The sequence below is a fragment of the Globicephala melas genome, chromosome 3, assembly GCF_963455315.2.
Source record: "Globicephala melas chromosome 3, mGloMel1.2, whole genome shotgun sequence".
NCBI classification, from domain to species: Eukaryota; Metazoa; Chordata; class Mammalia; order Artiodactyla; family Delphinidae; genus Globicephala; species Globicephala melas.
The window spans coordinates 112,231,606-112,247,150 of record NC_083316.1 but is presented as its reverse complement, the minus strand read 5'-3'; the positions used below and the strand labels follow the sequence as shown (position 1 = coordinate 112,247,150).

Here is a 15,545-nt window from a genome sequence, read left to right as displayed (position 1 = left end):
TGTGTGTGTGTGTCACATTTTCTTTATTCATTTGTTGATGGGCACTTAGGTTGTTTCCATGTCTGGGCTATTGTAAATAATGCTGCTATGAACATGGGGATGCAGATATCTCTTCAATATAGTGTTTTCATTTCCTTTGGATATATTTCCGGAAGTGGAATTGCTGGAGCACATGGTAGTTCTATTTTTTACTTTTTGAGGAACCTCTATACTGTTTTCCGTAGTGGCTGCACCAGTTTACAATGTGGGGCAACAGCTTTAATGCAGGTAACCATATGCAAATGAATCATTGCTGAAAAATTATCAGTATTAATTATCACAGGTTAAGCTTTATAACCTGGCTGCATAGGCAGCTGCTGACTTGTATCAGGGGCCCAGGGAGCCTTTCAGGTCCCCTCCTCCCAGTAAAACCAGCTCCAATTCCCAGATGCTTGAAATTCTATCATTTAGGGCTTCTGACCTCTTCAAATCCAAATATCCTTGGGCAGAAGCACTAAATATTTATCTACTTAGCAACTGCATTTCATTCCCAAGCATTTACTGAGCACCTCGTGTATGAATGGTGTTCACTGGGTAGAGTAGTGGCTTTAAAACTTTTTTGCTTGCATACTTCCTAAAGCAGTTTTGAAAATCTTCATAGCTCATACATCTAAAATTTGACAGCTAAACTTCTCATAATAAATTTAAATATCTACTACAAAGGGTATAATTTTGATATATAATACATATTGAAATTTAAAAAGAAAACTCTCATCATTTAAATGTATCCAAAGAAATCTACTTACTGTGATGATTTGATATACCACAAAATACACAAACAGGCTCTTTTTTAACAGTTGGAAAATTTATATAATTTTACTCCTTTGAGCCCTTATTTTCCTTTCACTTGCCCCACAAATTTTTATCCTAATGTAACACTTTTTTTTTTCGCTTGTAGTATGTTAGTGATTTGCGCAACAAAAATAATGTACATAAATTTAAATTCATTTTGAAAAATTTTCTTGTGATCATAAAAGCACTAAATATTATGGTTTCCACAGGATTGGATAGTTATCACATTTATTAATAATACACAGTTGATCAAACTGAAATACTTGACACATTTTAATTTTAACTATTAAGGAGGAAGTAAAATTTTTTTGGAACTGTATCATGTCGTGGAATGCATGGAGATAGTTTTTTCAGTTAACTCAAGTACCCAAAGATAAATGTTGCTCATTGTAAAAATGAGTCATCATCCTATATTTTATTTATAGGTATAAGTGCCTGGGAAATCTTGTTCACAAAAGTAATTAAATGGGACTGGAAAGGATTTTGTTATAGCAACATCGCTGAATCCTCTGAACTCTTTCTGAGTTACATGCCAACAATCACATAGTAATCTGTCATCAATTTGTTTTAATAAATGTTTTATTTTAGAACGGTTTTAGATTTACAGAAGTTACAAAGCCCGTATAGAGAGTTCCTGAATATCCCTCACCCAGTTTCCCTGTTGTTAACATCTTCCATAACCCTGGTACATTCATCACAACTAAGAAACCCCCATTGGTACATTACTGTTAACTAAACTCCATCAATCTGTTCTTTAGTGGTCTATCAGCTGTTAACTCAATTTGGTATTTCTTCAGTTTTGTTGAAAGCACAGAATTAGAAACATCTGACTTGTGAAAGGATTTGTCATCCCGTCTTTGCTTTTCTTATTTCCTGGAAAGTATATCAAAAAGGCTTTACTAAGACTTACCATGTAATTGTTGATTATACCTGTCAAATCTGATACACTTGAAGTGTTAGGAAAACCAAAGTAGTGATAATTTTACTATATCTTTGCTAATACCATGTTTCTTGTTAAAATGCTTTCTGTCTTAGAATTTATATCAAAATCTTGGAGCATCAAATTTAGCTCATTTAATTAATGGAAAATGTTCCAGGTTAGCCACATAACCTAAATGCCAAAGCAGTCCTTATTGTTAAAGCACTTAGTAAAATTAGACCTTATTTTTCAGTGTAAGTAAAAATATTAATATGTTAATGAATTTGAGTATTAAAAGGGAAAATGGATAGGGCACGGGCCTTGCCCTGAGTTTTCTGTCCAGATCCTTCCTTCAGGAAGCCATGGCCACTTATCATATTTTATATATTTTATAATATTTCTCACCCCGTACTTTGTTGATTTGCTCCCACTGGACCATCCTCAGGAGTAATGTCCTTTTTGATAATAATTGGGGGAAGGAAAAAGTACCTAAACAAAAATTGCTATTGTGCCCACTTTTCTCACTCAACAATATATCTGAATGCAAGAAATCCCCAAATGAGCCAAAATATCCATTTCTAATACAAGCCTCGTCCTTGACAGAAGTAAAGACTGAGAAAGACATGTATCCCTACTTGAAGGGTGGTGCTCATATTCACTCTTGGGAACTGGGAGAAATGGTTGTGAAGGGAGACCCAGCATGAAACCTTGATTGCAAGCATAGATCGCTCTTAGGGCAGATCCACTTCAGGAAGAAGTACATTAGGCAGCAGAGGATCTGGAAAGTAATCATACCTCTCTACACAACATACCTTTGCAAGGCTCTTGGAAACCCCAGAGGACATATACTTCAGTCTGAACGATGCTGGAAAGAGGCCCAAGAGCCTGCCAAGATCCATGCTCACTGCAGGGGGGTGGGGCATCTCAAGGGGACAGATAGGCTTACCAACAGCCCCCATATGGATCCTTCTCCAGGGCAGGTCTTAATGAAGGAGGGTGGGAGAGTCTTGCCTCCTGGGCTCGGAGGGTTGGAGGGTGATGATCCTTGGTCTGAGTTTTGGCTCTTTGAGAACTAAGGATCCAGAGCAGTTTGGTTTTTCCCCGCAGACGTGAATACTGTACAGGCATCTAGAAAGTGAAGACCCTGAATTAAGAGACATTTACTTGGTCTAAAGTTATGCAAGTGGTTCTGTTCTAAATTATCACTGTGAAGTTTTGCCTTTAGGTAGCTCTTTTTTTAAGATTATAAAGGTGATGAAAATACAGTTTAGCACTCTTTACTCTTGGACTTCAAAATAAGCCTGCAGCCCCCACTTTGAAAAATGCTGAGAACTAGTAGTGGTTTAGTTTCCTGTTTTCTCTTGAGTATTATGGGCATTCACCTGCCTGTTAGAAAAGCCCAGATTCACGTGGTCTCCATCTGTGCAGGCCTCATACTGACTCTTCTGTTTGTGCAAGAAGAAGCAGGGAGAAGTCAGCAAGGCAGCCAGCGCTGACAGCACGACCGAGGGCACACCCGCCGATGGCTTCACTGTGCTCTCCACCAAGAGCCTCTTCCTCGGCCAGAAGGTAGGCAAACGCGGGCCCCGGTCTGCTCGCAGGCCCTGGGACAGGTGGGTGCCTCCACCAGCAGGAAGGCTGACTGAGGACCACTCCTGGCCTCATGGGCTGGAGGAGAGAGTGGGACCTGGGGTGGCTTTAGGAGAGAACTCAGGGAGGGCTGGAGAGGGTGCTGAGGGGAGACTGGCAGGTGGGGAGAGGAGATGGTGGTAAAGAAGAGGGACAGCAGCTCCTGTGGGGGTCAGGACACCCTGGGCTTAGTCTGTGGAAGGAGCTGTGTATATGGGATGACCTGGTCATCCTGTAGTCCTGCCCAGAAAAGCAGCTGGATGTCAAAACTGGGTCCTAGAAAGGGAAAGATCTAGCAGGCAGCCCAGGTGTTCCGGTGGGCACGGAAGGTGGAACCTTGATCCAGGGGGCGGGATTGTTGCTAGACACACTGTGCCACCTGAGGACTCCTCAAGCCAGTCGTTTGTTTGTTTTAACCGTGGGCAATATGTTTTCAGCCGCCCCAGTGATGCCAATTTGCCAGGACGCCATGGTTTTGTAACAAATGATTCACTTTTGTTGAAAATAAAAATGATGCAAAGGCTTTTAAGACCTGAGAATGAGAGTTCATATTTCTCCGTTAACGCCAAAAAAGGGGGTGGAGAGAGAGTGGAAATTACTTTTCTGAATTTTTTTTATCCTACATTAAAAAAAAATTAAAAGCATGGATTTGAGCTTCCATGTAAATCGCATTCAGTTTGCATGTGGTGAACAACTTGGTTCTGAAGCTGCATCATTTTTAAAACCTCACTGTCAGTTTTCTTTGGCATCTCAGTGACACAGTCCTGCTCACGTCATTGCAAGTGCTCCTTCTCCCCCTCCCTCTTCCTGTCGCTAACTGCACTCAGGCTCCCATGATGCAATTCCTGTGGTGGACTCTGTGTTCCAGCAAATAACCATTACAGTGTACATTTTATAACCATTATCTGTATTTTGTATGCATTTTTCAAAGGAAAAAATAAGCAGCACTATCTGTCATCTTAAGGTCTGGGGCTTTGTAAGTTTTTGTTTAAAATATTTTTTATTTATAAAATTTCAGCTCAGCAGTGAAGGCAACCACCTGGGTTTACTTTCACACCCTTTAACCTGTCCTTTGGGTAATATATTGAAAGTTAATGTGACCTGTCATCCAAATTGCTTTGGTTTGAACTAAAGTGCAAAAAAGCTCTGCGATTTAGGACTAGCTCCAGTGTGCTTCAGATCCCTAATGCTGACGATTAGAGCCAGGACTTGGAAACCTGTTAAGCAGGTAGAACAGTTCAGTGCCTGGGTCCACCCTCTCCCTCACTCCTTCCCATACCCCACTCTCACGTACCCTGACCCTGGCCTTTCCCTTCCCTGTGTTCTTCTTGCTCTCTCCTGCTGGTTACCCCAAAGCCAGCATCAAGTCAGAACTCCTCACACCCCCTTGCTGGATTTCCGGAATAGCCATACAAATGTCCATGTACAAATGGAGATGCCCTTCTTGCCCTTCTTGGCCTTGGGATCAGGGCCTCGTCTGCTGCATACGAGCCCTGGAAGGGAAGGGAGGCAACAAAGACTGCAGACATATTGCTAGCTCCTCTGCAGCCAAGCAGTGCCGTCTCCTCCATTTTGGGCACAGCCTGGTCTCAGGCCTCAGGACCAGGCACCACAGGCAGGAGAGTACCAGAAAGTGCAGATCCAGCTAATACTGACTATATGCCACTCACGGTTGGGGAGGGAGAGTCCAAAAAGCTATAGAGAGGCACTGATACTCTATAGTCATTTACAGGCATGTTATCTAATATTATTTAGGAGATAGAGGAAAATGGAAGATGGAGGCTTGACAGCAAAACTAATGTGGCTTTTTGATATCTTGACTTTTGGAGGGAGAGCCTGAAGGGACTGGTTGAACTGCAGCCCAGTGTAACATGGTCAGCTGTGAGAGAAGGGGCTGAGTGCAGAGCCAGAAAGTACACCTGCCTTCTTTCCCGTATCACACAGTCTGGTGTGAGTGGTGAGAACATAACCCCAAACTACCACAAGGCGGCCCTTTGCTTCCAGCTTAATGACCCAGGACACACGCATCCAGGATGAGCTACCCCCAAATCCAGCCCTGCAGGTGCCCTTTAGCAGAGTAAACTGTGTCTCCCCAAAAGTGGTGTCACAGAATAAAGCATCATCTCAAGTCAGCCTGGGCACCCTGTTAGAAGCTAGTGTCCTAACAGCCCTTTCTGGAACCCTGTGCCCTGCAGCATGAGAGGGAATAAGTATTCATAGTTGAGAGCGTTATTTTGAAGCAGGGCTTTCTGGCCCTTTATAAATAGTTTTTACTGTCAATCGAAAGTCATGGCGTTTAGTGCAAAAGGGGCCAGAGTGGTCAAACTGACACATAGGAATTTTTACACAAAGCACATTTTAAAATGTCATTATTACAGACATTAATTTTGACTTGGATTTTAGGAAGTGTTTCAGAAAGGGTGCTTTACAATGGTGACTGTATGGTGCTCTGTGTTCTATGAGTCTTACTTTCCACCTGTGACAGTGAAACCAATGCTGGAATAGTGCAAAGCAAGCTGAGGTCAGAAAGGTGATACTGTGCTCGCTACAGCCCTGAAAGGCACAGTTGCTAAGCTACTTGCAGGAGAAGCTGGCCCAGGGCTTAGGAGCCTGGGATCCAATTGTTGTTGATGATAATATATCTCACATACTGACGTCTCAGGAGTAACCGCCCTCATTGCTCTCTGATTTTACCCAGTATTCACACACATTGTTGAATTGTTTTCAAAAGGGAAACAGTGCTGTGAATCTGAATCGACTAAATGTGTTTGCTTTGTGGTTCAGTGGAGATTCTCAGCTTCTTCTCAAGATTTAAAAAGCTTAATGTCCAAAAAAAGTGCATTTCTATAAATCTGTGTCAGTGGTAGTAAGCGATGTAGGCTTCCTTGGAAGAATCAGTATTATTAGAAGCAGTTGGGAAAGCAGTGTCAGGAGGGCATGCGTGTGTGCCTCCCCAGCTATCAGGATTGCAGTCACAGCCCTGTGGGCCGCTAGAGGCAGGGGTAGGTACCATGGGTTTTCTTCCTTAGATCCAGACACCCTAGTCCCGGGGGCTGGGGAACAGTAAAGAGAGAGGGAGCTCTTGAAGCAGGAATGAGGAGGAAAGGCCCACCACCCTCTTCCACCCTATGGCTGACGACTGGCTTCTGAGACAGTTTAGGACGCTGATGAAGCCATGCTTCTGGGCCTCCAGCAGTGCGCACAGCTGTCCTTGTCTCTGTGTGGCACATTCTAGCCTGAAACCCACCAGATGCCTCCTCCAGGCCTGAGGCCTCTGGGGGAATTCAGGCTGGAGATGCGTGCAGGCTGGCAGCATAGCACAGAGGAAGGAGTCCCTCCACCCCAGAGGCCAGGGCAGGAATGGGCCCTGGAGCAGGCCACAGGGAACACATGGTGATTCATGGGGAAGTGGAAACAGTTCTGTGGAAGACCTCACCTCTCCATCTTCCTTAGTTAAAGTGGACCCTGGGGACAGGAAAAGCGTTGCATTTTATGTGGTGGGCACAGGGAAAGGAGTCTTCCTTGTCCATTGTGAGGGAATGAGAGATACGAACAGGCTAGTCTGGACAGTGACAGGCTAGACTTAACAAGTCACTCAGATAATCTTTAAAAATCACGTTTATTTCCTAAAATTGAATTTCTGATCACATATGTGTAAAAAAAAAAAAAAAAGGATTGTACTATTTCCCGTAGCCAAGGAGGTCGTGTCAAGGCAGCCCAGATGTCCATCCAGTAGCCCCAAGCCACCGGCTCCTTCCTTATCATGGGCAGGCTGCCTCCCGACCTGCTCTCAGTGGTGGGTGCCGTCCTCCCTTCCAGGATAGCCAGGTTAGCTCTGAGCCACCTCAGGTCCCAGCCAGGCCAAGGGCCCGGTTCCTGAGCTCTAGCCTTTCCGTTAGCTCTGCTTTCGGGGAAGCGGTTTGTTCACTTCATCTTAAAGTTGTGTCTGGATGTTTGACATTCAGTTCCAGCTCTGTTTGTGGGCCTTCAGAAACCCGAGCACTGTCTTAGGTATCGGATGGCCCTTGGGCAGGAGGCAGCCTGCACTCTGCCTTCAAGGAGCTTGTAGCCTGACGAGTTCACATCAGGAGTAGACAACAAGGGTTAACTGGGCATAACTCCTTGAGGGGAGACTGGGTACTGTAGACATCAGAGGCTGGCTCCAGTAGAGGCCACTGACATGAGCATCATCAGGTCCCCGTGGTGGAAGAGATCTTGAAGGACACTTAGCTCAGTCCCCTTCCCCCAACCCTGCAGCCAAGTGGGACCCCCCTTCTGCTCTATAACTGGCACTCTCTCCAGTGGCCAGCAATCTTCACAGATACTTTAAATTCACCATTCTGTGGTTTAAAACTTAGTTTTCCATCTTTCCCAATGTTAAGACAAGGAAGTAGTTACCTTGTTCATATTCTGAAATCATTAATGACCCTTTTCCCTCCCAGAAAATCAGACTAAACTTGGGAATTTTCAGTTTCCCAGAAATCTGATTTCCCAGCCCACAAATATCCCTGCTCTGCCATGTGCTTCAGACAGCTGTGGGCCCCTTTGGCTAAGAGGCCCAGGTGAATTTGACCCTGGGTGGGCTTAGGGGGGCCTGGGACCTCCTAGGACTGGGCATCTATCCTGGGCCTGCCAGGCCTGTTGGTGTGTGTCCTCGGCACAGTGAGAGCCTTTTCAGGCATGTGTATACGTGGCCTCTGCTTATCCTTCTCCTGTCCAGGGGAGCTTCTGTTCTTGTTTCATGACCAGATGATCAGATCACTGTTGGCTTCTGCCCCCTGGGCCAGCCTGCCCAAGCCAAAATGATTGTCCATCTGTCTTTCCAAAGTGCCTGAAGCAATTTGTCCTCTCCCCTCCCCATTCCTCTCCCAAACACACAAACACAGACCGCCCCCCTCCCCCAAGCACATGCTTTATAGTCCTCTATAATTGTACATTTTTAATAGCAATACTGTTTTGTGGCTCAGCCCCTCACCCTGAGGACTTCTGCTGAGCCTGGTACCCAGCAGAGCATGAGGTGGGTGAGAGTGAAACTGCACTTGGTTAGCTGGGGCTTCTCCATGCTGGTGGCAGTGGCTCCCTGATGTGCAGGATTCAGTGCTTCCAAGAGCGGGGCTGCTTCTGCTCAGAGGGAAGGTGGTAAGCCCTGAGTCAGCTGGGAATTCTGTTTGCAACCGCTTCCTCACTTCAGCAAGGCCACAAAGCCCTGCACTTTGCCCCAGAAAGCCCTAAAGAGCAGGGGGAGTGCTCCCCAGGCAGAGGCAGAGACAGTCTACCAGGGTCTCCCCGGCTAGTTGAATCAGAGCCCATGGCAGGAGCTGATTCTCCGGTGAGACATTTCTGAATACAAATCCAGAAGTGTGTGTACAATTAGAAAAAAATATTATGAAGTTTAAAGATTTAAACATGTATGGTTTTTAAACAAACAAAAAAGGAATCTCCTAGATGTCTTTAAAGTGTATTCATTCATAACACCAAGTGAAGTGTTCTTTTCCCTTTTTTCTCCTTTCCCTTCCTCCCCCAACAATCTCCTGCTGCTTCACACAGTGTAGGTTTTTATTTTTGGTGGGGAGCAGGGAGTACTGGCTTAATTTGAGTTTTTATAAACAGCATTTGCTTGAAGTCATATGCAGTACTTACATGATACCATAATCAAACCCTTCACCTTGTCCTGAACCCTAAACCTTCACTTGCCTTACTCTGAGACCCCGACCCTCCCCCCATTGTGTGCCCATCCACACCCCTTCCCCCTGAACCAACACCATTAGCACCCTCTCCCTGATGCTGTCTCTTCTGTGCCTCTGTCCTGGCACCAGGACCTGTGCTCTGAGAGCTTCACTGTGTGAGGGCACCCCAGTGGGCTTCCTTCAGCTTCAGGAATGCCAGTGGCTGGCCCCTAATTACCCTGCAGTGCTGGGAACCACACCCCAGAAAGTCCAAGTGGAGAGAGCTTGTACCTCTTCTCTCTTCGAGCCCTAACTAAAAATGAGGCGTACCACACTGTGGCAGGGCCTAGCCAGAGTCCTTCCCCCGGCCATAAGACCAAAGTCATTTCCACAACTTTCAGTCTAAGCAGGTCCCTTTTTTGAGAATCTGCTGATTGCATCTGGGAATCAGAAATGTGGGTTTATATTTCTACTGCTTATAGCACATCAGGTTTTTTGTTTGGTTTTGTTTTCAACAAAATGTTTGGCCCCAGAAATTCAGGGACTTGGAGCTCAGTTGCCAAGAGCTTCCCAGCTGAGTGTCTGCACACGGCCCTCTCCTGGGAGTGAGCGCCTGGACTAAGCGCCTGCCCTGCTGGGCCCTGAGGGTGCGGTCAGCTCCCCAGGCCGGGACTGCAGTTGGTCTTGGTCATCCGCTCCTCTGGGCATTGCTCTCTGCTGCATCTGGTAGGAACGTCTGTCACTGAAGAATAGCCATCTTCCCTGAGAGAGTGTGAGTGCTGAGCTGCACGCGCTTGGACCTAAGAACAGGAAGGGGATCCTGGGCCAGCTAATTCCCCCTGCCCTCTGACAGCCAGTCTAGAACTTAGGATTCCTCTCAAACTGAGGGTTGCCATGGCACCAGAGTAACAGTGGGGAGGGAGGACATTCAGCGGTTCTTTACAAAGACTCAGGTGGTAGGGTACTCCTAAAACTCACTCAAAGAAAATGCTCTACCCCTTGGGCCTCAGAGTAGCCTCACCAACAACGTGAACAGTTTAAAAGACACACTATCTTGCTGGAGAACTGCTGTGTCTCTTCCTGGGTTTGGCCAGAACTTCAGTATTACATGACTAACAGGCACGTAAAATTAGATGTTACTAAATAACAGGCCATTCTTGCTTCTCACCACCCCTGAGCAGGGCACAGGAGCCAGCCAGCTAGTAGTCACGGTGATGGGGACAGCCTCAAAGACCCATGACCACTTGGAAGAGAATGGTAGAGCTACGAGGGGTTTGCCCAAACCAGCTAGGACTTCTGCACCATCCCAGTGCTCAAAGAAGGGGACGGTCACATATACCACCCCACCCTACCCCAGCAATGAGTACTTGACTCTGGGTCCTGAGAGCTGCTGTACTTGGGCCCCCAGATCACAAGTTCTTTTCAAGGGAAGTGGATCCACCAGCCTGATATGACTTATGCCTCCCTTTGGCCCCAGGCATCACCAGGCAAACACGTTCTGGACCCTCAGCCTAGCTTGCTTCCTTTTAGCATCCCGAGTGGCATTTGAGTCTTTCATTTGACACGGATTCAGTTTAGCCAGTGACTCCCTCTTCCCCTTTGTGCCCAGTGCACCTGGAGTGTCCACTGCCCTTCACCTGTATCCCAAGGCTCACGTCTCTGTGACTTCCCAGCTGTCCTGTTATTTCCCACCTCATGCTTTTCTTTTCAGCTGAACCTTATTCACAGTGAAATCAGTAATTTAGCCGGCTTTGAGGTGGAGGCCATAATCAATCCTACCAATGCTGACATTGACCTTAAAGATGACCTAGGTAATTGGGGATGGGGTTTGGCACCATCAGCTGTCAGTTGAAAAGTTATGGAACCCAGAATTTTGGCTCTTCATCTTCTCAAACTTCAGATGGTCAAACTAAATTCCCAAAAGCAAGATTGATGTTTGAGGGTAGACATTGAATGTCTACTTACTTCAAGCCATTCCAAATGGGAATGATCTGATTATGTCTTATTAAGCCCGATTGGCTGCTTTCTCCTTGATTATAAATATATTGCCATCTAAATTCTCTTCCATAATGATCACACTGACTGCTGGTTACTCGGGGGGGATTTTTTAAAACTGTGGTTTTTTTTTTTTTGTTTTGTTTTTTTTTTAAGAACTGAAAAATCTCAGGTAACTACAAAATGATAGTTTCTCCATTTAAGCCTTAATTAGAAATGACAAACAAAGCATGAAAACACTTGAGAAGGGAGACAATTAAGCTGCATCAGTATACTATTAAGTTGTCTTTAATCCACCAGCAAATTGATTTCCCCCAAATTTACCACCTACTGTCACTTCGACTTCTTCTACAACTGAAAACAGTATATGACTGAGTGCCACCTTCATGAATTACTTGGCTCGTGTATGATATTAAAAAGAAGGGCAATATCTCTTTCTGAGTGAGTTCTTCCAGAGGAAAACTGCCCCAGAGCCATGGCATCTCCCTGCACAGGAGGGTGGACGGTTCAGGGCAAGCTGAGGGCTACCCCTCAGGTGTCCCACTCTGTGGCCTCACCTTTACAGAGAAGAACTGTCAGCTTAGGGCACGGTGAAGGCTCCTGTTTCCTTAGCTGTGAGCCTTGCAGGGGGCAACAGGCTAGCAGGTTCCCACCAAGGCAGCCTTGTGCCTGATGCTGACTTAGGTATGTTTTGTGTATCTTTAGTTCCCATCTTCGGCCACCTTTGTAAGATGGCAGATTTCCTTACCGGGAGAGATGCTCATGCCAGAGCCCAGGCCCGACCCACACAGACTGGGTACAGTAGTGGGCTGAAGACATGAGAACTGGGACTCAAAAATGCCCTGCTTGAACTTGTTTTCTAACTGCCTTAAACAGATACTTTCTTTAAAAAGACAAAAACAAACCCCCACAAGCTAGAAAAAACTAGGATCCTGTCTATCCATAGTATATTTTATATGTAAAATACATAAAAATGAGATTGATCAGAATAAGAGGTAGGCTGGAAAAATATTTTTACACATCGAGGGGGAAAAATAAAGGCATTCCTCTGTGCACACCTATACTGTTTTCTCAGTTTTCAAGAGACGTCCCTCGAAGGTAAACAAAATGATGACCATCACAGGAATAAAAATCAAACCCTAAAAGGTGACTACTGCCGATAAAATGGAGAAACTTGTTGTTTTGGTTCGCCTGATAGTCCACGTTTTTTAAAAACAGATGCCATGTTTCAGTAGCCTTCTCAGTGGGGTGCCAGTCTCACAGGCTTTTGCGAAGTGAAGTGGGGCATTCGTTGTTTTGTTATTTCTTTTAACCTTTGGAAATGATCTCATGTGTCTGTTTCTCTTTTTTTGGACTTGTCATTCAAATGTTTAATTTAAACATGTCACATTTGATATTCCTCCTCCTCCTCTCCTCACCCCCATCCACATGTGCGCACACTTCGTGGACTGATTGCCCTTTTGGCTCATATGTTGGAATCGACCAGGTAGGCCAGCCCTGCCATTGGGGCCTTAGTAAATGTGCCTGTGCGTGGGTCTCGGTCCAACACAGTTGATATACATCTGTTTACCTGTTATAGTTGCAAGTTGTACAGGCTGACATTGCCTCGATCGACAGTGATGCTGTCGTTCACCCGACAAACACTGACTTCTACACCGGTGGTGAAGTAGGTAATGCCTAGCTGGGTGCTGCCGAGTGTGTGTGTGCATGGTCAGTCAGCCGCCGCAGACAGCTTGATCCTTTGACAGCTATGCAGGGCTGCATTCATTTCACACTTCCAGCTGTCCTGACCTTCCCCAGGTCTCCTGTCCCCGGGTTGTGAATGCGAGAACTACAGCTAACTGTCAGCCAGGTTGCATCCTGCAGCTCACAAATGGGCACACTTCTGGTTTGGAAACTGGTTCAGCAACGTTTCTTCACTGCTTCCTGAGGCACAGCTTTGTGGGAGACTGGGTTCACACGTGATTTGAGCTGCAAGCGGGATGCAGACAGATCGGCTGAGTGGCATCCAGGACCACTTCTGTGCCCCCCGTGGACCAGATACAAAGGAATGACTATGCATGGGTCTGTGTCAGAAGCACACTCATTCCTGAGATGGGCTTCAAGCCTTAGATGCACGTGGGGGGAATTTTAGCGCACTCTCACACTCAGGGGTTCTCAGGCCTTATGTGTACGAAAGCCACCTCATTCTGATGTGCTGTTCCTAGATCACTCTCTTGAGAAACACTCTCCTAGACCCAGAAAGCTCCTTCCTCTCCTCAGCAGCTGACACACGTGGTCAGTTGGCTTCTGGCACTGAGTAGCTGAGGGTGGGGTGAGGCGGAGAGAGCATGTGGCGTGCCAAGTACTATGACTGCAGACCCGCTGCACGAACATAGATAGTGCCCTGCTTTAAGAATGTGTTGAGGGTCCTTTATAATGAGGAGGCATCCAGGTGTGATGGCAAAAAAGTACAGGTTTGGAGCTAGGTAGAAGGATCCTGAATCCTAACCTTACCATTTACTGGCTATGGGGCCTGGGCAAGTCACATAACTCCTCAATGCCTTGGTTTTCCCTATCTGTAAAATAATGGTGATGAAGAGAATTATGTTAAGTCATGTAACCGAAGCACCCTGCTTCATTGCCTGGTTCATGATAGGTGCTTATTGCAAAGGTCTTGCTCTCAGGTGCGTATGTGATTTTTACAGTAGGTGTGCTGGTGCTGAGAGCAGCATTCTGAGTATAGATTCAAACACCAGCTTCCAAAGAGAAGGGATGCATTTCTAGTAAGGGCAGAAGTGAAGTCATCTTGAAGGATGATGCTGTTGGGATTCACGTGAGTGTCCCAGACACTGGGAGTGCAACAGCTTAGCAATCTGTAGCTGTCCAGCTCTGTTCAGTGTCACTCGCAAAGCCTGCTGTTCACAGTCTGCCCCAGCCACTTTGCTTTGGGCTAATTGCTCTCCTGGGCATTTTGGATTTTGGACAAGGATAGAAAGACAAACTGGATGGAAAGTCAGGATTCGCCAAGCCTGCCAGGCCCAAATGAAATCAGGCTGTAGGCAATTAAAATAAACTCCCCTTTCCCAAGATTTTGGAGGAGTTTAAGAGCTCCTAAGTCAGGCAGCTTAAGAGAAAGATACTTCCTTTCTTAACCAAGTGAAAACTTGATGGGAGGGAAGTACTTACTTGGAGGAAACTAAATAAACAGCTGAGGGCTTATCTTTCAGCCAGGAGTGACTAAGGCCTAGGTTCATCCTGCCATCCAGAACTTTGGGTGAAATGGAAATTGTGAAACTTGCTGGGCAGAAGAATCTCGCCCAGGCTCAGGGAGAGGAAGAAGGGGCCAGCCTGCTGCGGCTGTGAAAGTGTTTCCTCAGGATTAGCCACACCAGGAGGTGGAGCTGGAGGCTTTGAGGCTGGCAGGGGCCAGACGGGGTAACATGCAGAGCCAACTGTGCCCCGCCTCTGCCCCCAGAAGAGCCCAGTCCTTCCTAAACCATGAATGGAACCGGTCTCCTTGGAATAATGACAGTGCTAGTGCTTTTCTCTCTGACATGCTTGCCCTTAACCCATTCATATGCACAGGTTAGGCATGAGTAGCCTTGGTGACATGTAAGTAACTCGGGTCCGAGAGCTCGGCCAAGGTTACGTCGTACATCACTCGTGGATACTGTCACAGCAGGTCCAGACAACCTGACTGGCCAAGGAGGAAAGACGGTGCCAGGACCAGAACCCAGGTCTTCCAAAGCCCACCTCAGTGCTTTTTCTCAGCGAACCATTCCAAACTAGTACTGAACCCAGATCTCTTGCAATACCAAAACAATGATCAACCAGATTCACACATGGTCTCAATTGGTTCCAGTTCCCACTTTGATGTGTGAGAGGGGAAAAGAGGAAGCGAGGTTGTAATCACTCCACTTCTCATACTTGGTGTGAATTCCTGAGTCCCGAGACTGCTGGAAGAAGGAATGCGAGTGCAGGAATGCTTAGCCCCAGTGATTAACTTTTACCCATCGAAAGTTCTTTCTAACAGTGAAATAGACCACAGGCTGAGCCTGACGTTTGTCCAAGCCTAAATTTTCGCTTAGGCTGGTTTGAACACGGATACTTATGCCTGCTTTCTAAGCATGAAATAATGCTCTTGTTCTCATGGGAGTAACACATGTTTATGCTTGGGGGCAAATAAGCCAATTGCCTTATGATTAACCCTGAAGTTAAGCCTAAAAAGCAAGAGTCTTACATTCAGAGTGTTGACAATACAGTTGAAATGGGCCTGTTTCTTGTTAAAAAGTACACGTGTGTCTACATGAACATGTGCATACATATGTGTGTGTAGGAGTCGAGTCCTGACCGGGTTGATTGCCTGCAATCTAGGGTTCAATTTTTGAGTTTGGGAAATGCATTAAGTGTAATTTAACGTGCAAATTTCACTTCTAATTAAAGCAAGATTTAATTATAAGTAAAAATTTTAAAGTAAACACTCTTCCTAAGATAAAACACCTTTAATTATAAATCAGCCCATT

General features: G+C 45.9%; 1 protein-coding gene across 5 annotated transcripts in view; it reads left to right on the top strand.

Annotated features, from left to right (window-relative positions):
* Window positions 1-15,545, top strand: part of MACROH2A1 (macroH2A.1 histone) — an 80,105-nt gene that overhangs the window by 49,774 nt on the left and 14,786 nt on the right. The window contains exons 5-6 of one of the 5 annotated variants that reach the window (XM_030869564.3): window positions 3,212-3,319; window positions 12,620-12,710. In XM_030869564.3, the coding sequence (XP_030725424.1) occupies window positions 3,212-3,319; window positions 12,620-12,710 (199 nt within the window). Of the gene's footprint in view, window positions 1-3,208; window positions 3,320-10,756; window positions 10,857-12,619; window positions 12,711-15,545 lie in introns of all 5 variants that reach the window. The other 4 variants (XM_030869563.3, XM_030869561.3, XM_030869562.3 and 1 more) reach the window with 4 other exon arrangements.